The 23,680-nt window shown below is 38.1% G+C and overlaps 4 protein-coding genes across 10 annotated transcripts; 2 read left to right on the top strand and 2 right to left on the bottom strand.

Annotated features, from left to right (window-relative positions):
- Window positions 1-754: 754 nt before the first annotated feature.
- AO (L-aspartate oxidase) lies at window positions 755-4,963 on the bottom strand. Of its 5 annotated transcripts, none has more exons than XM_068489554.2 (9): window positions 4,769-4,963; window positions 4,578-4,614; window positions 3,800-3,954; window positions 3,302-3,656; window positions 2,959-3,201; window positions 2,785-2,841; window positions 2,556-2,636; window positions 2,332-2,393; window positions 755-1,984 (listed from the first exon to the last, which is right to left on the bottom strand). In XM_068489554.2, the coding sequence occupies exons 3-9, from the start codon at window positions 3,931-3,933 to the stop codon at window positions 973-975; spliced, it is 1,944 nt and encodes a 647-aa protein (XP_068345655.2). In that variant the 5' UTR covers window positions 3,934-3,954; window positions 4,578-4,614; window positions 4,769-4,963; the 3' UTR covers window positions 755-972. The 5 variants fall into 5 exon arrangements, with proteins under 5 accessions (XP_068345655.2, XP_068345653.2, XP_068345654.2 ...); XM_068489552.2 differs by having other exon boundaries at window positions 4,531-4,614; window positions 4,769-4,882; XM_068489553.2 differs by having other exon boundaries at window positions 3,800-3,943; window positions 4,531-4,614; window positions 4,769-4,882.
- Window positions 4,964-8,325: 3,362 nt separating this feature from the next.
- Window positions 8,326-12,884, top strand: LOC137708595 (uncharacterized). 2 transcript variants are annotated; one of them, XM_068447710.2, is made up of 14 exons: window positions 8,326-9,203; window positions 9,450-9,610; window positions 9,700-9,767; window positions 9,887-9,940; window positions 10,056-10,139; window positions 10,230-10,315; window positions 10,677-10,757; window positions 11,027-11,157; window positions 11,365-11,406; window positions 11,521-11,597; window positions 11,667-11,802; window positions 11,883-11,964; window positions 12,245-12,317; window positions 12,470-12,884. In XM_068447710.2, exons 2-14 carry the CDS (start codon window positions 9,467-9,469, stop codon window positions 12,636-12,638), a joined length of 1,227 nt encoding a protein of 408 aa, XP_068303811.1. In that variant the 5' UTR covers window positions 8,326-9,203; window positions 9,450-9,466; the 3' UTR covers window positions 12,639-12,884. The 2 variants fall into 2 exon arrangements, with proteins under 2 accessions (XP_068303811.1, XP_068303810.1); XM_068447709.2 differs by having other exon boundaries at window positions 8,335-9,203; window positions 9,466-9,610.
- A 1,221-nt stretch (window positions 12,885-14,105) lies between these two features.
- LOC137707437 (protease Do-like 1, chloroplastic) lies at window positions 14,106-17,749 on the top strand. Its single transcript, XM_068446303.2, has 8 exons — window positions 14,106-14,723; window positions 14,988-15,110; window positions 15,823-15,994; window positions 16,347-16,384; window positions 16,494-16,692; window positions 16,793-16,945; window positions 17,057-17,191; window positions 17,335-17,749. The coding sequence occupies exons 1-8, from the start codon at window positions 14,272-14,274 to the stop codon at window positions 17,410-17,412; spliced, it is 1,350 nt and encodes a 449-aa protein (XP_068302404.2). The 5' UTR covers window positions 14,106-14,271; the 3' UTR covers window positions 17,413-17,749.
- Window positions 17,750-18,484: 735 nt separating this feature from the next.
- On the bottom strand, window positions 18,485-23,650 carry LOC137708789 (carbonic anhydrase 2-like). 2 transcript variants are annotated; one of them, XM_088689128.1, is made up of 8 exons: window positions 23,577-23,650; window positions 20,964-23,428; window positions 20,026-20,237; window positions 19,736-19,901; window positions 19,529-19,582; window positions 19,314-19,402; window positions 18,900-19,008; window positions 18,485-18,818 (listed from the first exon to the last, which is right to left on the bottom strand). In XM_088689128.1, the coding sequence occupies exons 2-8, from the start codon at window positions 21,141-21,143 to the stop codon at window positions 18,654-18,656; spliced, it is 975 nt and encodes a 324-aa protein (XP_088545254.1). In that variant the 5' UTR covers window positions 21,144-23,428; window positions 23,577-23,650; the 3' UTR covers window positions 18,485-18,653. The 2 variants fall into 2 exon arrangements, with proteins under 2 accessions (XP_088545254.1, XP_068304041.1); XM_068447940.2 differs by having other exon boundaries at window positions 20,964-23,609.
- Between the last annotated feature and the right edge of the window lie 30 nt (window positions 23,651-23,680).

Here is a 23,680-nt window from a genome sequence, read left to right as displayed (position 1 = left end):
TTGTCTTTGTAGTGAAATATGAACATCCGAAGATATTTGCAGGGCTCAAAAGCACTTCTGGCTCAAAGCTTCCTAGGGTACAAACAAGCTAAACAGTTGAGATTGCAGCGGGCAATCTTTACGTTGGCTGCCTGAATAGTGTATGGCATCCCAACTGATATGCCTTGACGGATTGTTGCAAGGATTGCCATACACAGTTCCATTCGCTACGGATTTCTTTCCGCAATCGATGTAGAATCCGTAGTAACTGCCGCAGCAGAAGTCAAACGGACCAACAAAACCTGATGATTCATGAATCTCTATCATGTTACCATCAATATGTACGAGGATGTACACATGTTCATAGAAAATCTAAGTTACCTTGATCTTTTGCATGGGAATCTGGGAAATGGGAGCGTCTTTAGCTGAGTACACATCGACACACGTGAATACTGCAAGAGGGAGCTGTGATCTCAACCGCATTATGCTGTTCTTAAGCCGCCGGTTGAACTCCTGAGCTACTGCATTGAGAGGGTTCACGCAAGCACTCTTGTCCAGATTACCAGGCTTCGATTTGTGTAAATAAACACTATAAGGCAAGCGTCCGCGAGGGGAAGAAGTTCAGAGGAAAAAATGGACACTTGGGAAAAAAATTGAGACAAAAAGTTGACTTTCTCAGCTGAATGCTGATTGCAGTTGATATAATTTACATTTTGCACTGTTCGTCGATCAGCAAATACAAATTCAATTTGGAATGCAAACTGTTTCATTCATATTTTGATGAAATTTTCTTTCTTTTATTTGAAGCAAAGAACCTAAGTATACAAGGTAAAAAGGAATCAGAAACCGCAAATTATAAAGGTGCAACCTGGTGCGGCTTTCACCAGAAGCTGCTCGAATTTCAGATGCTTCAATCCTACCAAATCGATTTGGAAGGGAAGCTAAAATTTGAGAACCCTATTATTTCAACAGGTGGCTGAAAAATTGCACTTCCTAGCACAATGGCATCTTGTGTAGCTGACGCGAACTCCATGAACTTCGTATGGATGTACAAGGAAATATAACTGTTGGAAGCCTCTTACTTTCCTCAAGATCAGGAAAATCGATGGTGTAGTGAAGTCCGCGGCTCTCATGCCTAGCAAGGGCGCTGCTCACCACCAGTTTTGCACAACAGAAGAAGTTTCTCATTTCGCAAGTCTCAAGCCCCACCATTGTTGGTTCCCATCCCATCTCAAATAAGTTGTCTTCCCACTTATCCTCCAGATCACAAATCTTTTGCTTTGCTGTTTCAAGCCTCGTTGTAGAACGTACAATTCCAACATACTTCCACATGATCGATTGCACTTCTTTTCTTACTTCCCTTGTCATTGCCAAAATTTTTTTGATGGCATTGCTCTTGAGTGAGACAGGCACGACTGGTCTGGCCCACCAATCTGAAGCGCTGAAGTCGAGGCTAGAGCACTTCATGTGTTCAATTGAGGGCTGGACTGCTCTTCGTGCGAAAACTAGTGCTTCAAGCAATGAGTTACTAGCAAGACGGTTGGCACCATGCAAACCGGTGCAAGCAACTTCGCCTGCCACATACAGGCCCTGCACATTTGTCTCTCCCTGGAGTCCAGCACGGACTCCCCCACACATATAGTGAGCGGCAGGAACAACGGGAATTGGCTGGCAAGTTATGTCCAAGCCGTACTTAAGGCATTCAGCTGCTATGTTGGGGAAGTGTGAGAGGATTTTTTCTCTGGGCTTGTGACTTATATCAAGTAGCACGTACTTTTCATTTCGCTTTTTAAGCTGGTCGTCTATGCCTCTGGCCACCACATCCCTCGGAGCAAGTTCTGCTCGTTCATCATAGAGTGGCATAAACCTTTCCATGTCTAGATTGTACAGGATGCCCCCATCACCCCTGACAGCTTCAGTGATGAGAAATGCATTTTCTCGAGCCTTGGATGGTTGGATGGGAAGGCCTTCATCGGCTAACGCCGTTGGATGGAACTGAACAAATCTGCAGAGAAAACCATAAACAGGTGTGAGCTATCAATTTCAAAAACTATAACACTTAACAACCATGTAGCTTAACATTGCTTGTAAGATCATTCCACATTTAGATTTCCAGTCTGGGCGACAGCATAGTAGTATACGTTTAACCAGTTGTAGAAGAAAACATTGTCAACTGAAATGATGTGAAACCAAGGCGTAAAGGTCTTATTCAAATCTTCGAAATGACCTGTTGATTGTCTCACATGATCATTACACCCATATTAGTACTACTCATTTGATTACTCAACATTTCAAGCAATAAAGTATTCTCCCAATTTTTTTTTTCAAAATAGTGATATATGTTTTACTTACTCCATGTTGGATATCACAGCTTGAGCTCGATGGGCCATTGCAATTCCATCCCCTGTGGCTACCTGCATGAAATAATCAAGAACAATCAGACCGAGCGTTATGCTTATTATGATAAAAGAGGTCATAACTCTCTGACCATAATTTTCTGTCTCTTAATACTTAAATAAGGAATTGCATCTTATTCTACTATACAAGGGAAACAACAATTTCAAAACATGAAGTACCGGAGGATTTGTAGTTGTCGGATAGATTTGTCCAGCCCCACCTGACGCAAGTAAAGTCACCTTTGAGATAAACCGTATCACCTGAAAATACAAAAGGAGTTAGAATTTCATATAATGAATTATGTTTCCATTAGCAAACCAGGCAAGGAAGATGATGATTTTATAGATTTATTTTAGCAAATTATTGCCCTATAAAACTTAAAGAGAATATGTAGTGAATTGTAATCACCTCTTGTGTTTCTGTATTTAAAGTGTCAACGCCAAGACAAACTGTATCAGAACCATCCTGCATTGCCAGAAATCATTTTTCTGTTAGCAAAAAAGGGAAAAGCATTCACACAATTCCATCTATCAGTTAACCAATATCTGATCCTACTTTCATAACACAAAACATTAGGTAAACCTGGCAAGTAAGCAAATCTATCGCAAGATGGTGTTCAAACATGAAGATATTAGGATCCTTAAGAACTGCCTTCAACAGAGCCCGTTCAATCTCCTTTCCAGTCATATCAGCAGCATGAACAATCCTGCGATGGGAGTGACCTCCCTCTCTCGCTAGGTGCAAGTTTCCATCTTCCCCATGATCAAAGGATGCCCCCATTGCAATCAGTTCCCTAATTCTCTCAGGTCCTTCGGTACAGACAACCTGGACAATATATCAAACCTTAGAAAAAACTTGAACAAATACACTCATACCTATTTGCAATAATGAATTATTATCTGAAACTTATTAATTCTTTACATACCCTGACAGTCTCCTCGTCACAGAGATAAGCCCCTGCTACAATGGTGTCCTGCATATGACTCTCCACAGAATCCGATTGGGAAAGAACAGCACTAACGCCACCTTGAGCATAGTTTGTATTGCTCTCATGAGGTTCAGCCTTGGTAATCACAGCAACGGATCCATGTTTTGCCACTTCAAGGGCATAGCGGAGTCCGGCAACTCCACTACCAATAACAGCAAAATCAAAAAACTTAGTGGAACCATCTCTCAAGCTTGATGAAGTGATTGTTCTTACGGTCCTTGAGTTCTCGGTAATTGGAGATAGGGAAAAGTTACATCTTTGGATCTGCAAGAACTTTGATACCCCGCATGACCTGGAAAATTGTGGAAAAATGTGTAAGCGTGGCATTAGACAACCAAAATCTAGATGGCAGAATAGCAGTTCCAACAACTTCAAAGTGAAGCAAAAGACTTATATATGTAGATTATAAACAGGATCAAGGCAGTAACCAGATACCATGAAAGGTCTTTCTGTATGCATCCACTAAATGTAACATTGGAAATCCAAGAAGTCCTTCTACAACCTTGTCCCTTGATGCCCCTCACTCTGTAATGGAGTCTGCCACTTCCGGCGGGTATACAAGATGTCATTGCAAACCTCCTGTGGGTGTACTAGATTAAGGGATGCAAACCTTATTAGCAATCTTAACTAGGAATCTGCATCTTGTTAAAATAAAAGATACAAGAAAAACACACACAACTGATCATCATAGATTCTCGAAATCAAGAAAAGGAACGAGGTTTCAATCCCCAAACCCATTGGCAATGGGGAGAGTGACCCAACTCCTTATAAGCCCCTGCAAGGCTCCTTAACTTCCCGACGCGGGACAATTCTTTGCATTCTCACAGATTCATCAGCAAATATGCAAAAAGGAATACCAGAACACCACCTAGTTTGAAACTTTTTAGATCCCATTTGATATCTACCCAAAAACTAGTAGAAAAACGAGTGCAATAAAAGAGAAGAAACAAAACATATGGATTAAGCATAACTTATTGAAAACATAAGATTCAATGACCGACCAAAAATCCAAAAAAAAAAAATATATATATATATATATATATACAAAACCCATATTCGCAAAACCCAACAAAAAGTTTCAAACTTCTATTGAATTCAAACAAATCCACCAAAAATTGAAGCACCCATTGAGGCATTGAATCAAACAGTTGAGCCTCAACACTTACTTATATTGTTCTTACAAAAACTTCAGACTCCGGCAGACCAAACGCACCTGAATGATGGGCGCCGCTGCCTTTCAGTCAATGAACCTAAAATCCCGACGAGGAGAGAAACAGAAACTATATTAATATATTATAGCAAACAGATGGATTCCGACGATACCATTTTTTTGGGCATATGAATAAAAGTATGCGATTTGCAGATTACGAGAAAGTGAGATGGAAGGGTGGAAAGAATCCCTACGTTCGACAGACGACGCAGCGGCCAAAGGTGGAAGCTTTTTTTTTTTGTAGCTAGAGAAGCTTCGTGGAACTTGGCGCCATACCTTCCTTATGTGCAGCCATCCCTCTCTTTTTTTTATATATATATTTTTTTTGTCCTGAATTGTTAATTCTTTTGTCCTCATATTAACGGTTAGTTTAGTTGTTTCTTTAGCATACACAATTAATCATTAAGTATTGTAATTTAAGTGATTAAGAATAATTACTTCGAAGTTACGTCCTCAACTTCACTTTAATTGTATTGTAGGTTTCGCTACTTAGTACTACTGTTTAGTGACATTTCTTTTCACTTATAAGTAAGAGGTCTTAAGTTCAATTATCGCCAAAGGCAAATTTAAACCAAATTACTGCTGGCTCATTATAAGGTTAAATCTACCCCTCCTTTAGTGTAGATAATATCATTTGTTAAAAAAATGAAAGAAAAAAAAAACAAATTGTATTGTATGTTTCGACCAAAACTGCAATTATAAGTTGGGCCAGTTCGCTATGGAGATGTGTTTGGTTGTTTGAATATGAGTTCAAATACGGCTTCATATAAAAAAATTGTCAATTAGAGATTCTTGGATTACGAAGTCACTTTATTTATTATGGAGAATTTAAATTATAAGTTAAGAATGGACAAAAAATGAAAGGATCCAAATTCAATTGGACCATACCATTTCAATGTGCAAGAGAAAATGGGAAGCAATGAGGCGTGAGTTTGGAAAAAGACGAAAAGAGTGGTGGAAATTAATTAGAAAAGTGTGAGTTTTTAGTTTATCTGTTTTTTTTTTTTTAAGCAAATTAATGAAAAGAGTTTGAAAATTTTGAGTTTTAATGAGAAGGACAAAATAAAGAGTAAAGTGAATAGTATCAGGTTTGACTTTTTAGTGTAAAAATGTGGTTTTTCATTAAAGTGAATTGTATCGCAGGTTTTTCGTTAAAACTCCATTTTTTTTTATCCATGTGGTACCAATATTATGGGGTATGCGCCGTGCATGTAGGAAGATAACGGAGCATGTGACGGAAAGATTAACGGAAATATAAAATTATCACAAAATTCACACTTTATGTATGAAAGTGGGACAAAATAAAACTTCAACTATGAAAGTTGGAATTTCACGATACTTGACAGTAGTAAAGTGAGAAGCACCTTTTTTTTTATTTCATAATCAAATACTTGAAAATTACAAATTTTTTTAACAATAATATATAAGTAAAGAGAAATAACACTAGATTGTAACACTAAATAACTTTATGAGTCAAATTAACCACGTGAAATAGTTACTTCGATTACGTTTTCTTACTTCGATTATTTTTAACTTCTATGATTCATTTATTCACTCATTCTAATTAAGCAAACAAACTCTGAACGTCTGAAGATTGTTTCTCATTAAAAAACTTAGTATTGTCTAATTGTGATGAACTTGCGAGTAATGGCAGCATGGTGTTATGATCTCGTAGGTAAGGTATCATATGGTCGTGGTGTCCATTCAAAAGCTGAGGAGGCAGATGATCAAAAGCTTTGGTCAAAGGAGTGTTTGGGAAAGGAGAGGTTGGAGGCATAGTCATGAGAATTTTGAGCCACTAGAGCATAATCTTGAAAAAAGTGATCATGGATTGGCCACCCAAAGGCCCCAAAAAGTGCAAAATACCCAAATTCGGTGGGTGGGGTCTTCTCATTTATTTTGATTTCGATGCAAATGAAAAATTATTCCAACTCTTCAATTTGGATATTTAATCCATCGCTTAGGAAACAAAGTCAATTTGGAATTGTATTTGTAATGTATATGCGAGTTTAGCCCCTCTCTCTCGTTAAAACAGCGTGTCGTTCTCATTCATTTAAGTTCGAGTTTCACTTTTCTTTTTTATAAGTTAAAATGATTTTATAATGAAATAATGCATTTTTAAAAGTATTTGACTCTTCAATTAAAATAGCCTTTGAGATTGTTATAATTTTTAACTTTGATTCCTGACATTGAAAATCAATAGAAATGATTATTGAGCTTGTCCACCGTCAATCATTTTAGTCATTCTCTGAAAGATTTCCGTTTAATGGAAAAGCAAGTGGAAGGGTTGATTGGAAGAATATGCCCTCAATTTAACAGAGACTTTTCAAGAAATAACCAAAATGATTGATCGTGGACATATTCAATGACTAGTTCTATCGCTTTTCAATCTCAATGATCAATGTGAAAAGTTATGTCAATCTCAGAAACCACTTTAACTAAAAAAAAAAAGATAAATGTTATGACATGAGAAAATTATCATTTCATAAATGGGTTCAAGACCTAAACATGTTCGGAAAATGACTTTCCGGGCGAGACATCTCTAGAATCCACCATGTGCCTCTTTGAACTCTGGAATCCAAACAAAGAAAGCAGGCGTTTGCACCAGAAAATTCGGTAGGGACAAGAACAATTGAATGGAAATGGAACAGCATGCGATTAGGCCACAGTCTTGTTTCGTTACAAAATGATTGAAATTACATTATTTCAATATATTAGCATATATCCATAACTAAAATGCTAGTGCAAGACCTAACGTAAAATCGAACGCACTGCTATTTTTTATTCATACAGGCGATTTCACTTAGTGATAAAGCTTTTCTACTATAGATTGATATGTCATATTTGGGAAAGTGATTTTATCTTTTATTTATTTTTTTAAAGGGACAATTGGTGGCAAGTCACAGTTATCCACTTTTTTTTAGCCCAGAGAGGCTATGGAGAATTTCACTCTGCCAGTGATCAAAATCAAGCAGACTCACCAGCTCGGAGTATCAAACCCGGAACATCCCACATTTATTGTTTATTAGAGAATCACAGTCCACCATTACCATTAGGCCACTGCTGTGGTCTGGGAAAGTGACTTTTCACACACACATTTTAGCTTCTCACATATCCTTCTTTATTTATAGCTATCGAATTCAATAAATCAAACGAAGTCAACATTCATGATTAACACAGAAGTGTGTAAGAAGTTAAAAAGATATGCAAAACTCACTTTCCATTATGAGTTTTGTTTTGTTTTATTTAGTTTGGGCCTTAAGGCCTTCATTAGACCCCAAATAATGGAGAGAAAGTGAGCATTGGGCTGTCAAGTAACTGGCCCACTTGAGCGTCCAAGGTGCCACCTGGACCTGCCACGTAATCCTAATATGAGAAAATTATCATTTCATAAGTGGGTTCAAGACCTAAGCATGTTCGGAAAATGACTTTCCGGGCGAGACATCTCTAGAGTCCACCAGACTCCACATGTGCCTCTTTGAACTCTGGAAGCCGAACAAAGAAACCAGGCGTTTGCACCAGAAAATTCGATAGGGACAAGAACAATTGAATGGAAATGGAACAGCATGCGATTAGGCCACAGTTTTGTTTCGTTACAAAATGATTGAAATTACATTATTTCAATATATTAGCATATATCCATAACTAAAATGCTAGCGCAAGACTTGACGTAAAGTTGAGTGCACTGGTGTTTTGGATTCATACAGCTGCCTTCACTTAGTGATAAACCTTTTATATTACATATTGATACGTTGTATTTGGGAAAGTGATTGTTTTTTTAAAGGGGGAAACTGATGGTAAGTCATGGTTATCTACCCCTTCTGGATCCAAAAAGGCTATGAGAAATTTCACTTTTCCAGTGGCCGGGGTCAAGTAGACTCACCAGCTTGGAACATCGAACCCAGCACCTCCCACATCTCTTGTTTATTGGAGAATCGTTATCTGCACCCTTACCACTAGGTCACTTGTTGTGGTTTGGAAAAATGACTTTTCACACACACTTTTTAGCTTTTTACATACCTTTCTTTATTTATGGGTATCGAATTCAATAAATCAAACGAAATCAATAATCATGATTAAACAGAGTAAGAAGTTAAAAAGGTATTCAAAACTCACTTTCCAATATGAGTTGTTTTGTTTTGTTTTATTTAGTTTGGGCCTTAAGGCTTTCATTAGACCCCCAAAAAATGGAGAGAAACTTAGCATTGGGCTTTCATGAAACTGGCCCACTTGAGCGTCCACGGTGCCACCTGGACCTGCCACGTAATCAGGAGCGTTGAAACGGTCATCGACATTTGGGCCTAGGCCTCAGCAGTCCCGAGCGCAGACATACGCGGGCGCGGTTTTATAATTTTTATTTATAATTTCTTATTATTTTTTCAGGCGGTTCCTTAACTTTCGCTTCTCACAAATTAAACCAAAATCACAAGCAAACAACAGTCTCGTCGAGATTTTTTCGTCTTCTTCTTCATCCATAATTTCAATTCCGTACTCGGAAACCCTTGCATTGTGCCGTCGCCAGCAACCGGAGGAGGCAGAGATGGGAAACTTTCTGGACAAGGAGCCACCGCCGCCGATGGTGCTCGTTCCGCCGCTCTTCGACTACCCTCCTCTCGCCGCCCGCACCAGGTTTTTCCCTAACTCGGCCCCCTACGATCCTCTCCACGTCTCTTTATTTTTCATTCGATTTTTTGTTTTTGTTTTTGTGAATTCTTGAAAGTTTGAGGTCTTCACTGCTTACTGTGAGCGGAGTGCCACTCTGCTTGCTAAAATTGGCCGGCGTTTGATTATCTGCAGCAATTAAATCGTCGTTGAATGTGTTTATTTGATTATTTTAGTGATTTTTTTTTTAATTTTTTTTGTTTGAATTTTTAGAATAATTTTGATGCAGGATGTTGGAGTCGTCGTATGACTTGTTGTTTGGGAAGCTTGCTTTGAAATGTCTGTTTGACGATTACTTTGAACAAGCTCGGCATTTCAGCACAATGATCATGCTGAAGCCCATCGACGACCCTCACGTCGATTTGATTGCAACTGTATCCTTCATGATGATGATTTTTAGAAAGTTGATGGTTTGATGCCAAGGGAAATATTTTCGCTATTTTTGTTTCCTTAATTTGTTTAGGTTGCAGGACCGCTCGATCACAAACCCGAGGAGAATATAATTGGAAATGCATTTTTCCGCTGGCAAAGGTACTTGGAAGTAGATTCAGATTCCCATTGTATTTGTGCATGAATTGCATTTTATGGGCAATATCTTGGACGTAAATGTGGTATCGAAAACAGTATCTTCATATTGTTTGATTTGGCAGTGATGTTGATGATCCTCACACATTCATGGACCTCTTCGTGTCAAATGCTGATCCGTAAGGACATCTTTCTGAATTAAAAGAGTTGTTTTTTACTTATGATTTTTTCGGTTTTTCTTGTTCAAAAACATGACTATATATTTGCATATTCCCATATTTTGCGTCACTTCAGGGTTTTGCAGATGAGGGCCTGTGGTTACTACCCTAGATATGGATTGGGAGCATTTGGAATTTTCCCAATGTTGCTGAAAAAAAGGTGCGTCGCATGGAAAACCTCCTAGTAGAAATAGTTGGGTGCACATACACATGAAATGTGTAATGTTGACAGAGCTCGTTACTCTTGTAGAATAACTTCTGAAGACATTGGTGTTATGGGGTTAAGATATGGCTCGTCAAACTTGTCAATTGGCGCTACTGCCATGCCCTTCTCCTGTATGTAACCTCAATTTTCAGTTCTTGGAGTACTCTTGCTTATGACACATACATAACTGATACCTATATTTTGGTTCTGAACATTCAATTTACTTTTATCTGTATCATGGCGCAGCTAGTAAACTTATCTCGTAAGTTATCAACTCCTCCAATATAAACTGGGAAAAATTTGAAATGTTGCTGGATAAACTCATGTTTGGCTTATCTGTAAATTTTTGGGAATGGCTATTTTTATAATGTAAGATTGCACTTTTGCATGATCTGAATATTAGAAGGGAAGAGAACTTTGGCGTCATAATTTCTACCTGAACTTACAGGGGGCATTGAAAACATTATCTAATGTAGTTATCCATTTATGCAGTGAAAGATGATTGTCCAAGAAGGGCATGGTTGGTGAGCAAGATGGGAAGACTAACAGCTGGGGTGCAGTATGAGCCGGAATGTAAGTCACTTAGATGCCTTACCTTAACATTACTGGACTGAATGTGGGTTTTCAGAATTGGGTATACGTTTTCTCCATGAAGTAGAAAAGTTTCACTCAAGAATGTCACCATATCTATAGTACAAGATACTTAAAAGAACCAATTTCCCTATTACTTTCTAGTTTGTAGTTCTTGTGTACATTGGTATGAGCTGTTGTCGATAAATTTAGATTAGTATCTTATTACAATTTTATTTCAAATGATTATCTCATTTGTTAATTCTTTCTAGATGGGAGTAAAGATACTCACAACTACAAAAATTTAAAGAATTGGAGTGCTGCAATCGGTTACGGAGTGGGATCAAGCAGCCCTTTGAGTCCATCATTCAATTTTGGTCTCGAGCTATCAAGAAGTTCTCAGGTTTCTTTCATTTTGTTTTAGTAACTTTTGTGAAGTTTAATCGATTCCATGTCTCGAGTGTTTTATCCGACATTCAATAGTTTTTCTAGCACCTCCAAATCTTGAAGTAAATTAGTTTATCTATGCATGGTTTTTTCCAATGCTGGATACTTGAGAGCATGTTATACTACTCGTTGTGGATCTCAAACATTAATTTTTGTACTGCAGTTCATCGCCTCATTTTATCAACACGTGGTGGTCCAAAGACGGGTATTGTCCATCCCCGGTTTGTTATTTGCTACAGAAAATATCCTTTAAATTAGTTTTTATATTTGAATTAACATATACTGTACTAATTAGCTTTGAACTGCTTTCACTGAACAGGTGAAAAACCCCCTTGAAGAAAATGAAGTAGTTGGAATTACGAATTATATCGATTTCGGCTTTGAATTGCAGACAAGGTAAATAATTAAATGTTGTAATATGCAACAAATTTGGTGAGAATTGATTATATTGTGATGCTATTTTAGGGTTGATGATATCAAATCATCAAGCGATGTACCAGAATCAAGCGATGTACCTAAATCAACCAATGGACCTAATGTCCCAGATTCCACCTTTCAAGTAGCTGCATCTTGGCAAGCCAATAAGAACTTCATGCTGAAGGTAGCGTATTTGATGCAACCTTGTACTTGCAATATTGGATCATATCAAGTTCATGAAACACTTATTCTTTATCCATGCAGGGAAAGGTGGGCCCTCTCAGCTCGTCGATAGCATTGGCATTTAAGTCCTGGTGGAAACCTTCTTTCACATTCAGCGTTTCAGGTATCTCGAATTGGTAGATTTTCATGAGACGCATCAGACTTTAAATGTGATGACCTAATTATTAACTTAACTAAATGGCTCAACAAAACACATGCTACATGTGTAACTAGATCCCTTTGAAATATGAAGGACCATTAAACTTGTATTTCTTTCTGTTGTCTTGGATTTCGACCTGAATGGCGTAGTATTGCTTTGATTTTGTTAAATCTTGCTTTGCATTTAAATTTGTGTGTCGAAATATTGGATGAGTACAATAAACCGATACGTTTGTGTTCTGCAGCTACGAGAAATCACGTTGTTGGTGAGACAGGTTACGGTTTTGGCCTTCGTGTGGAGAATCTTAGACAAGCCAGGTTCATTCATTTGTTTCTGCCTTTTCTTTTTGTTTTCCATAGTTAGATGTGGTCTCATATTCTAATGCATGTATACATGGTCAATGATCATTTCTTCCTGAAGATATATGAACTCGTCTCATGCAGAATGCATCGTTTTAACCGTTTTGCAGTTATCAAAGAGCTGATCCAAATTTCGTCATGTTGACACCGAATAAGGAGCACCTGGCCGAAGGCATTGTTTGGAAAGTTGGAAAAAGACCGATGCTACAGTCAGATATAAATGCTGGAAATTTCGACGGCATTCCAAAGGAACTAAGACCCCTGGGAAAAATCTTGTAACTCCTCATCTTTCTGACCTTTTTCCCTTTCAAAAACTGATCAATGCTCAGATGAGCATTCAAAAGCGTCGAGTTTCAAGTTGAAGCTCGTCTTCCTTTTTCGAAGACTAGGCGGCTTTACGTTTTGTTGTCTTTGGGGGGTTACATAAAATAGGAGGTTGGATTCATGCGTCTTGTGAATATGCATGCTGCCTTTTTTTGGGGACTCCTAGGAGACTAATCTAATCAATTGTTTTTAGTTCCATAACTGCGTTTCGTGTTTACACCAATCATATGTTTTAAGTTTATCTTACGCTCCCCGTCCAAGCCCAAATAAAGGATAGGGGAGAGCGTAAGGTAATTGACAGCCGGCACTCTGTTTTCACGTCAGATCCCTATGATATGTTATCATATTGGATTTTGAATTCGAGATTCAATCTAATCCGATGAAGTCATCGAAATTCGCAGTAATTAGGGCGATCGATTTGGATTGTATCGGATTTTAAACTTCCTAGTAGTTTGTTAAGAAAAGGATGTGAAGCTTGAAGAAGGTTTGTTAGGAAAATGATTTGAACCTTGGAATATATTAATGTGGAGAAATGGTCGAGGACAAGATGATTGTTACTGAATTGACAAATCAGGTTGTAATTTTTGTCTTTTGGAAACAAACTCAATACAAAGTCTTTGTGCATAGGATTGTGGTTTCATCTTGGCCGGCAGTTTTAACGTTTAAATAATATAATACAACATAAAATTGCCTCTCTGCACGTGTCGATGAGGATATTTTTTTATTACCCAAGCTCCAATGTTTAAGTTTATAAACACATTGATTTTATTGATTACGAGTTCGATACTTAAATGACGGGTTTTCTTATCCAGTGTTTACATTTGTAAACAAGCTAATATATTGATTACGAGTTTGAGACCTAAATGACTTATTTTATTCCCTAATTTAACTTTTATTTTTTTTAATATTGTTGTATATAAACAAAGTACATTTTTATTAGAAGTGTTTTGTTTACAAATAAGAATTTACAAATAGTCCAAGTGCTTTTTACCAGTGTTTCCATAAAACACTTCTAAAATTTAAGAATTCGTTTGAAAATACTTTTAAATAATTGAAATCACTTTTTTTATGAAAGTGTTTTTGGAATCAATTTTTAGTAAAAATGCAAGTAAATCCTGGAAAATCACTTCAAGTGCTTTCGGAACCCAAAAACAATTTCATAAAAAACGCTTTCATTCATTTTAGAAGCACTTCCCAACTAGTCCTAAAATATTTAAATTTTTTTAACAACGGTAATTGAAAGTATTTTTTATTATCAGAAACAATTTTCAACTCTCTAAAAGCACCTAAACAAAAAAATAACTTGCATAAAGTAAATTTACCGTTAAATAAATAAAATAAAATTTACAAATAATAATGTATTATTACAATCATGCTAAATTCGTTTCATATAAATTATTCTCGTAAACGGGGCTTAGACTTGCATTGAGAGGGTCCCAAGCCGCAACAAACTCTCTCGCTACAGGACAATCTACATTAATCCACAATGTTCGTTATATAATTTTTGCTTGGATATAAATATCACCGGAATCGAACCGGACAATCCCTTCAGGCAGCTTTCCAAAAAAAAAAAAAAAAAACAAACCAGATGGCTGCTTCTTCTTCACTGATTTCCACAAACTTCCACTCTTTTTCTCCACTTTCTCGCTCCCCATGCAGAAAGTTCCTTCCTTTCCCGCTCTCCAAATCCTTCTCCCGCCACAAACCCGCCGCCTCAGCCTCCCCCTCCCCCATCCTCTCCCTCCTCCACCACAAAACCCAGAAGCGGTCTTTGATCCCGCCGCACAAGTCCTCCTACCCGCCGTGCCTCCACAAGCTTCTGCTCGCCACCAACAACCCGTTCTCCTCGGTCGTCGAATCTCTCCTCATTGTTTGCGCTTCCGCGGCTCTGTCGCTTTCCCTGTTCATCGCCGATGTGGATCCGGCATCGGCTTTCGTAGTCACTCCGCCGAGGAAGCTGCAGTCCGATGAGCTCGCCACGGTTCAGCTCTTTCAGGAGAACACTCCCTCTGTTGTTTACATCACCAATCTTGCAGCCAGGTACTTTTGAAGTTTGAACATTTTGGATTTTGCTGAAAAATTGGGCCATTTTTGGAGTATTTTCAACTTCTATTAATTTTTATGTACAAGCTATATCCTACTCTAAATCAATCTAAACTGCCAAGAGCGGGATTCGAACTCGTGTGCATTGAGAGCACATTCGCTGTAGCCGCCATGTCTGCACTTTCGATATCTGTTTTGTTTGTGATTTTTGGGTTGTGGTTGGATTGTGATTTTGGAGTGATTGGTGTTTGTGGGTTTTAGGCAGGATGCGTTTACTCTGGACGTGTTTGAGGTACCGCAGGGGTCTGGGTCAGGCTTCGTGTGGGATGCAGACGGCCACATTGTCACCAATTACCACGTGATTCGTGGTGCTTCCGATCTCAGGTTAGTTGGTTTTTGAGTCGTTCTTTGTTGAAATGCATCAACTTTTTTGTTGCATTGAAGTTTGGTTTGGACATTGTAACTTGGTTGTGGTACGAGAAAAGTGTGATTCTTTAATATGGTTCTGCTTTGCCTAAGCATCAAATGTATTGCTAACCAAAGCGCGTTAAATATTTATGAGTTCTCTATTCATTTTGACTTACTTCGGTTATGATAAGCTCGTTGTAATTTTGCTGAAGTTTGCAGCTTATTTACCGATATGGGTTGCATCCATGATTGCCCATAACATAAGCATTATGTCATTAGACTTATGGAGTTTGGAGAGTCCGGGATTATAAGATGTAAATGGATTGCATTTGCATTTGAAGCTTTGAGACTCTTTTTAGTTCATTGGGTTCTGAATCCTTCCTATATGTTGGAAATGCTTCTGCCACCAATGGAATTGAGTCCACTGTATGTCTGTTTAATAGATTTGTTTCTCCATATTTAGCGCCTTCATCACCTCACTCTTCTTAAAGGCCATTCTTCATTATACTTGCTTTTTCTCTGGTCGTGCATGGGACACCCTTTGGTAACAAATTCAGCTAATTATTTGTTTGACGTCATTTGGTCGTTTCAAAATGTATTTTGGTTTGATTCATTTTCGATTCTTTGACAGTGGCACTTCTCATGGTTTGTAATTGTATTACATAACACTGTTACTTTTTTTATATAGGGTCACACTTGCTGATCAGTCTACTTATGATGCAAAAGTTGTTGGATTCGACCAAGACAAGGATGTTGCTGTTCTACGTGTTGATGCCCCAAAAGAGAAACTAAGGCCCATACCGATTGGTCAATCTGCAGACTTGCTTGTTGGTCAGAAAGTGTTTGCTATCGGTAATCCTGTAAGTATTACTTTACTTTCAACCTCTCTTCTGCACTATGCTTATCTTTTTCTTTCAAATACAACTAAGATACTTGATACTCATTTAGTTCAATTATTGGTAGATAATAAGTTAAGTGCAGTATTTTACACATACCAATATGATTGTGCTTACTATCAAACGGATGCTGAATAAGCTTAAGAACATTTAATGATCTTTGGGTTTTGGTTATGAAGGAACATCTCCTCCTTGTAACAGGGCTTATAATTGCGTGATCCTTCACTCACTATATTCTGTGAAGGGTTTCGCTATGGCTTTAAGCAAATAGTTGAACTAACTGACAATTTGATTTCCTTTTTATATAACTTTGCAGTTTGGGCTTGACCATACTCTTACCACTGGCGTTATCAGGTACAAATTTCATGAACTCTATCTTGACATGTTTGGATTGGCGGCAGTGGTCTGTTTTCGGTTCCTTCTCATTCTACACTCTTTTGCTGATGCATTCTTTCTGTAATAGTGGGCTTCGTAGAGAAATTAGTTCTGCTGCTACTGGCCGTCCAATTCAAGACGTTATACAGACAGATGCTGCCATTAATCCTGGTAACAGTGGGGGGCCACTTCTAGATAGTACGGGAAGGCTTATTGGGATAAACACAGCTATATATTCTCCATCTGGTGCATCATCCGGTGTTGGATTTTCAATTCCAGTTGACACGGTGAGTGGATATCATGTCAAGTTCCTTCTTTTGACATTCCTTCATTAACATGCTTTGAGATAAAACTTCTGACTTACATTTTAATTTTTTACCTGTTCAGGTAAGTGGCATTGTTGACCAATTGGTCAAATTTGGGAAGGTCACTAGACCTATTTTAGGGATTAAGTTTGCACCTGATCAATCTGTTGAACAGTTGGGGGTTAGTGGAGTGCTCGTCTTAGACGCACCAGCTAACGGTCCAGCAGGCAAAGCGGTATTCTCTCCTTTCCTGTTTTTCCATTCGAAGTTTCATGTACGACAGAAATCATTTTGTTTTTGTTAGATAAAATGACTAAAAGGGAGCTGATGAACCTCCATTTGGCAGGGACTGCTACCAACCAAGCGTGACACATATGGTAGACTCATATTGGGTGACATTATAACATCTGTGAACGGAAAAAAGATCAGCAATGGCAGCGACTTGTATAGAATTCTCGATCAGTGTAAAGTGGGCGATAAGGTATGTTCGTTTATCATATCACACTGCCCCTTTTAATTTTAAACTAGCCTCTAAAAATCTGGAACCATTCTAGCACAAACGCACTTTTCTCCCTTCGGCCTTTTTTCGCATTTCAACATTAGAATGTAATCTTTTGGACTCAGGTGATTGTGGAGGTGTTGCGGGGTGATCATAAGGAGAAAATCCCTGTTGTACTTGAACCAAAAGCCGACGAGACATGAGACATGAGACATGACCAGTTAGTATGGGGACGGATCGCCTTTGATCTGATGAATTCTCAGTAAACCGAAAAAACAGGACATATCGCCATTGTTTGTGTATTGATAGTCTTATGGAAGGGTCTTGTACATAAACTGTCTCAGTTAACAATTGATCCTTTGATGTATGGTAGTTGAATCTTCTTCCATGTTTATGATGCACAACTGAACGCTACAACTATGCTTGTATGTGTGTATGGGTCGGGTTTATTTATTGTCGGATACGGGTTGCACTAAAAGCATCAAATTCCAGGTTTTGTACTGAAAGCATGGAAATAAAATGGGTCAGGCTTATTTAATAGTTGGATACGGCCCAAATATGTCCTCAACTGCAAAAGAGCCAATGGGTCATTCCAATATTTCGATTTCTTGTTTATCACTATTGCATTTTTTTTTTTGTAACAAAATGTTTAGGGAGAGTGGAGCCTTACAGAGGGGTTTCAGCCTATTTTTTAGTTTTACAGATCGCTCACTAAGAGGTGTATTCAATTGGGGATTTTAGAGATTTTAATGAATTTATAAATTCATGAATTTTTATAAAGTTTAACTAATTTGTAAAGATTTTATGTAAAATTTTGATTCAATTCCCTTAAAATCTCATAGGAAGAGGTGAGATTTGTGGATGCTTAAAATACATTACAAAATCTCTCTAATTCCCTCTAATTCCTCAACTTTTCCAAATTCTTTAAATTCTAATTCTAATTGAATACACCTGGAATGTTATAACCTTCTAAATATAATTAAACCCGGTCCGAGTTATCGTCATATGTGTAATTAATTAATATGATTCATCACTTGTCTCTCTCATATTTTTCAGTATGCCGGAAACACAGCTCAGTATACCAATTGTATTATAATATTGTGTACCCAACCATGTTTTCGGCACCCTAGAAAATGTCTCCTCCCATATGCCCTACAGCTTCCTGTGCACTACGGTAGTCACCGTGGCTAAAACAAACAACAAACAACAAAATTGCAGTACTCTCAACGTAAACAAAATTCAAACCGGAAAATTAAATAAATTTTGCATGTGAAATGATGAACGAAGGAGCCAACGTGGATCTCCGTTTATTATTTTTTCGCAAACGATGTAATTACAATCTCAAGGAAATTATACGATTACATTTGCAGACGACGCTGCAGATGAAATTAAGAAGGAAATTACAAACAGGAAGCAATTGAGTTGCATGGGAATGTGATTACGATCATACGGAGAAGGTGGGGTTGAGGCTGAAATCAACATCCCAGAGCTCAAAACGTCCGTTGACAAAGTCATAGTATCCTCCCTTGATTGCTAGGGTTTTCTTCAGCAAACCCTCTCTCACAAACGGATAGCTCAGCAGGTTTCCGATCGATACATTCACCGCCTCCTGCACTCGTTTCAGTCAGTTAGTAAATTAATACGGCGCTAACTAGTAATTAAGTACATGGATTCTTATATCCGTACTTACTTTTTCACAGTGGCCGCATAGATCAGCGAAAGGAGCATCGGCACCATGATCTGCCTTCACCTTCTTCCCTGCTGGCGATGCGATACCAATCCAGTCTTCTATGAAGTCACTGCATCATCCATGCATCGATCCAGCATGCACATGTTTATATGTTAATTTCCCATCATTTGATAATTAAGAAAATAATTAAGTGTTTTTGTTTGGGATTGCTTCTGAAAGAGCTAGAAAGTAAACTTTCTAACAACCAAAAACAGCTATGAGTACGTTTGACAGCAAATGTTAAAGGTGTTTCTGGCTTGTAAAAGCGCTTTCTGGAGCAACTAACATGTGGTTCTTCAGAAATTAAGCACTTCTAACAAGTTAAGAACAATTCCAAACAACCCTAAGCTGATAAAGAATGGCTTGTTTGCTTACGTGCCAAGGGTAGATCCATCTTCCGGAATAGACAAGAGTGCCTTGATTCCTCCACAGGCGCTATGCCCAATCACCACTATGTATGAAACCTAAACATACATATATTACATACAAAAGATTAATTAATATTAGTAATGAAAAAAGCATTTAGCTAAATATGATTAATTATTACAAAACCAAGAAATTAAACCAAAATGCATAGATTAATTAATTACCTTGAGATGCAAGACAGCATACTCAACGGCCGCCCCAGTTCCAGCGTATTTAGTCTATTAACACAGACAAAACTAAATTAAAAATATATATATATATATATATATATATATATGTATGTATGTATGTATGTATGTATAGGGACACACAAAGGGGAAGCCACCTTTTCTTGTGACAAAAGAAAGAAAAGGACGAGGACATGTGTAAACCTTATCATAGGGTGGGACCAAGTTAGCAACTGTGCGGACAACAAAAGCCTCTCCTGGCTGCATATCCAGAACATGTGATGGACAGACTCGAGAATCCGAGCATGCAAACAGCATAAACTTGGGCCATTGTCCTTTGGCAAGTTCACCGTAAAGAGCCGGATTCTTGCTGTTAAATTAAGGAAGAAAATGGTTATTAATTTGTCTGCATGCAACTTCATATATATGAAGTCAGTTGAAAGCGAATCTCGTTTAATCCTCTATTTAATATTTAACAAGAAAAGAGAGCATACTCGTATTTCTCTTTCTTGAAGTGAATGTAGCCGCTCTTGAGCCTCTCGGCGGCATCATAAGGCTTGGTGGCGCCGTTGGCCTCGGCCGTCGCCAGCTGGGCTGTAACCTGCTCCACTTTCGCAGCCGCTTCAGCCCTCAGCTCCTCCTTCTCACTGAGAAGTTTCTGGAGAGATGCAATGGCCTCTTCGTACTCCTTTGCCATTTCTTCCTTCTACTTATTTTTCACACACGCAAATAATATCTTAACATTAATTTATACCCTTTTATCTCACCTAAATATTTATTAGGGAAAATTAGTACCATACATGTGTAATTTTCCTTTTCATTCATTTTGGTTCAAACCATACACATGTCATTTTTTAAGGATGTTGAATCAATGAAAAGCGTCCACGTCATCCCGATAAGAAGAGGATTAGTTGAGTGATAAGAACACTGATTAATGATAGATGATGATGTGTATATGTATAATCAAACGTGTTCGAGGCTGGTATTGTACACCGGTAGAGTTCCATCTACCAATTAATTATCGTTCTATACTTTAGAAGTTTTACCACGTGAACCAAAGAGCTATCAGACATAAATACTGTTGAAGAGATAAATAAAGTTCCAAACAATGGCAATACATATTATTCTCACATAAAGCGGCTGCCACTACAAGAAAAACTGACAATAATTACGAGCATTCAGTGGCGCAGAATGGGATAGGTAAAAGGCATATTAGTGGTTGTATCGTTGGATATTACTTGCAGGTTGCTAGTAGACCTTTTACCCATTCCATTCTTGCAACGGATTATATCAGCAACTGTTGTCAGATTTTCGAAGCATAGGTAGTCGCCAGTCACATTGTCATATACACTACTTGAAAGTAATGTACACATGATGAGTTGAACGATCTAGAGAGAGAGAGAGAGAGAGAGAGAGAGAGAGATAAGAGTACCCGAGTGATAGCAGGAACGGAGGTAACAGGCTTGTTTTGGATGAGGTTAGGGGGAGGAGATCTACAAGGAGAAGAAGAAGTGCTGATTCTGGCAGAAATACAACTAGGTTTCCTGCTGGTAGCGGGAGAGAGGGTGGAGGAGGTGAGGTTAAAGCTCTTAACTAACGAAGCTGAAGACATGATGGGCAACAACTCTGGAACTGCCTTGCTTTATACACCTCACCATCCCACAACTATATGAATATGATATATCCACCCCCACACCACACCACCCAGTGCCTCTTCTGAAAAATATGATAGGGAAATCTAAGTCAACGAGAGCTTCTAATCTTCATGGATGAGGTTTGGACGTTGGAGATGAACCCAATCTCTCTATCTCCTTTCACTACTACAGACCATTTACATTAAGTGCATGGCCACCATGCATCTCTATCATCTATCTGCCCTTATCACTCACAAAAGTACTGCTAAATTTATTTTTTTACCTCCATCATCTTCCTAAATAGCTACTTTTTGCATTGCCTGTTTGCCACGAAATTTTTGTGTGTATCCCTCGAAGCATCGTCATATAGTGCTATTATTTAGCGTATTATATAATATGAATGAAAGGCAGAGTTGATATGTCTCATCTCCCGTTGATTGGACTTTTTCAATCCACACGTTAAAATTCGAGCGGAACAAGTAAAATAGTAACACGTGACAGTATTTTGAATACACTAATAAACTTACTTGATTGCCACCTGCCACCACGCCATTCGTGTTGTCATGAGTAGGAGTATAGTGGCGGGGGTCTGGGGGCACATGATACATTTTAATCCCTAGTGCCCCACTTGGTCGTGTCTCGATTGTTTTGAGTGTGAGTGATGATCAAGTTAGTATGATATCCCAATTGCATGTAGTAGTCGATCGTAATATTGTATGTATAATTCAGTTGAGATGAGTTAGATGCATCCCGTTCTTGTATACTAATGCAATTGTGAGCTACATACATTATAAATTTATTTTATAATCTCCTTAAAAAAAAAGGGACTAGATAGTGGCGAAGTCACAACAACCTACCCTATCGGGGACCGGGAAGACTCATAGAGGTAGTTTAGCCTCCTTTGCCATCATTGTTTGATTCACCAGCGCCAGGAATCGGACTTAGCTAAGACCAACCATGTGAAATACACCATGAAATTTGCCTCAATTACTGAATCACCCCATGGTAGTTAATCTCCTTCCTATAGCTACATACTTTGGTGACTTGTGAACAAGGAAAAGACGAACAATTTAAAGAAACCCACCATCCCAATCGTAGGGTCTCCCGAATTACATTTGAAGATTAATTATTGGCTTCTAAATTCTAACTGAGTCACATGAAATATATCAAATATGTTTATAACGGGGAACCACATCTCCCTATCTTGAATTAGTTTTTTAAACTATATTAGATGTGATAGGTTCATCTTTCTCTTTAAAAGTTTAGAAAGTTTTTACCATTATGTATGTAACGTATGTCATAGATTGTTGTATTCTAAAAAGACTTGTGGTATATATGTACATTGTCGAAAGCCATGTACATATAATACTCCCCGTATACTTTCAGCTTTTCGGGGTTTATGGTTCAGGGTTTAGGATGACAGTGTAGATAAAGTTGTAATCTAACTGAGGATATATACCACAAAGCCAAAGTGTGAAAACCAAAAGAATAAAAATAAAATTGAAAGGATTGAAGAAGACATGCTGGCTAGCTTCTGGTGCTGGGCATCTCTAATATCTTTGGTTGAAATGGATATAATGGTGGACAACATGATCGGTGATGGATTACATAGATAAGGTCCTACTCCTATCCTTAAAACATATGGCTCCTGTGCATTCTAATACCCACTACGACCACATATAAGATGCAATCTGATTTCTCACCTTTCTATCTATGGTATGTTATATAGTCTACCTATTGACTTCAAGGTATTCAATCTATAATACACTCGTTGCAAATTTGTGGAGAAAATCTTATGTGTCATGGTAATCACGTAACTAGAAACGCAGATATTTACATATATACACTTGGTGACATGACAAATAAAGATCACCAATTTAACCCATAATAGGCAATTCCACATCCTTTGGTGGCTCCTTTGCATGGATTGAGATTCTCTCCAAATCTCACACTCTTGAGCCCATAGATTGAGCAATATGGACCGTTCAATAGAGAGATATATAAGCGTTGGAGAGAGAGATTGTGTGTGAAGTGGACTAGTGGAATGAATTAATGAGAACACATAGTTTAAGCTGAAGAGTCCAAATTGCTCGATCTACGGGCTTTGAAATGTGAAATTCGGAGAAAAATAGTTGTTTGATATATAACATTAATCCGAGTTTCTTCTACTTACACGCGAGAAATTAAATGAAAAAGTAAAAGATCACACCTTCATCATGCTCATGCCCCATGATTGTTGAAGTGAAATTGGGACAATGCAGCCCTGCGCAGTTGAGGCAACACCAAAGAGCGAGATGAGAGTAACTTACATGAAACATGAGATGCGATGGTGATGGCATTTTAAGTCCATCACACACTATTATGTTTCAACTTTTCAACATGATAACGTGATTGGTTTGAAATACCATTACCTTGGTATCTTAGTTACATGTTAGCTCTTCTCTAGAGTTGGGAGAGAAGGGTGGGAGTGTCTGATAAGTTGATGCAAGCTCTTATAAAAGCTCCTTCAGTGACT

This window comes from Pyrus communis, chromosome 17 (assembly GCF_041283825.1).
Source record: "Pyrus communis isolate YQ-2024b chromosome 17, ASM4128382v1, whole genome shotgun sequence".
NCBI lineage: Eukaryota > Viridiplantae > Streptophyta > Magnoliopsida > Rosales > Rosaceae > Pyrus > Pyrus communis.
The sequence above is the reverse complement of the archived record's forward strand: the minus strand, read 5'-3'. Positions and strand labels throughout refer to the sequence as shown.

Coding starts and splice junctions, on each gene's coding strand:
- AO (XM_068489554.2), bottom strand. CDS start 3,933: ATGACATCTTGTATACCCGCCGGAAGTGGCAGACTCCATTACAGAGTG. Junction 3,657..3,799: donor ATACAGAAAGACCTTTCATG/GTATCTGGTTAC, acceptor ACAATTTTCCAG/GTCATGCGGGGTATCAAAGT. Junction 2,637..2,784: donor TAAATACAGAAACACAAGAG/GTGATTACAATT, acceptor TTGTATTTTCAG/GTGATACGGTTTATCTCAAA.
- LOC137708595 (XM_068447709.2), top strand. CDS start 9,115: ATGGGAAACTTTCTGGACAAGGAGCCACCGCCGCCGATGGTGCTCGTT. Junction 10,316..10,676: donor TACTGCCATGCCCTTCTCCT/GTATGTAACCTC, acceptor CCATTTATGCAG/TGAAAGATGATTGTCCAAGA. Junction 11,803..11,882: donor ATAAGAACTTCATGCTGAAG/GTAGCGTATTTG, acceptor TTATCCATGCAG/GGAAAGGTGGGCCCTCTCAG.
- LOC137707437 (XM_068446303.2), top strand. CDS start 14,272: ATGGCTGCTTCTTCTTCACTGATTTCCACAAACTTCCACTCTTTTTCT. Junction 15,111..15,822: donor CGTGGTGCTTCCGATCTCAG/GTTAGTTGGTTT, acceptor TTTTTTATATAG/GGTCACACTTGCTGATCAGT. Junction 17,192..17,334: donor AGTGTAAAGTGGGCGATAAG/GTATGTTCGTTT, acceptor TTTTGGACTCAG/GTGATTGTGGAGGTGTTGCG.
- LOC137708789 (XM_088689128.1), bottom strand. CDS start 21,143: ATGTCTTCAGCTTCGTTAGTTAAGAGCTTTAACCTCACCTCCTCCACC. Junction 19,902..20,025: donor TTCAAGAAAGAGAAATACGA/GTATGCTCTCTT, acceptor TTAATTTAACAG/CAAGAATCCGGCTCTTTACG. Junction 19,583..19,735: donor TGGTCCCACCCTATGATAAG/GTTTACACATGT, acceptor CTGTGTTAATAG/ACTAAATACGCTGGAACTGG.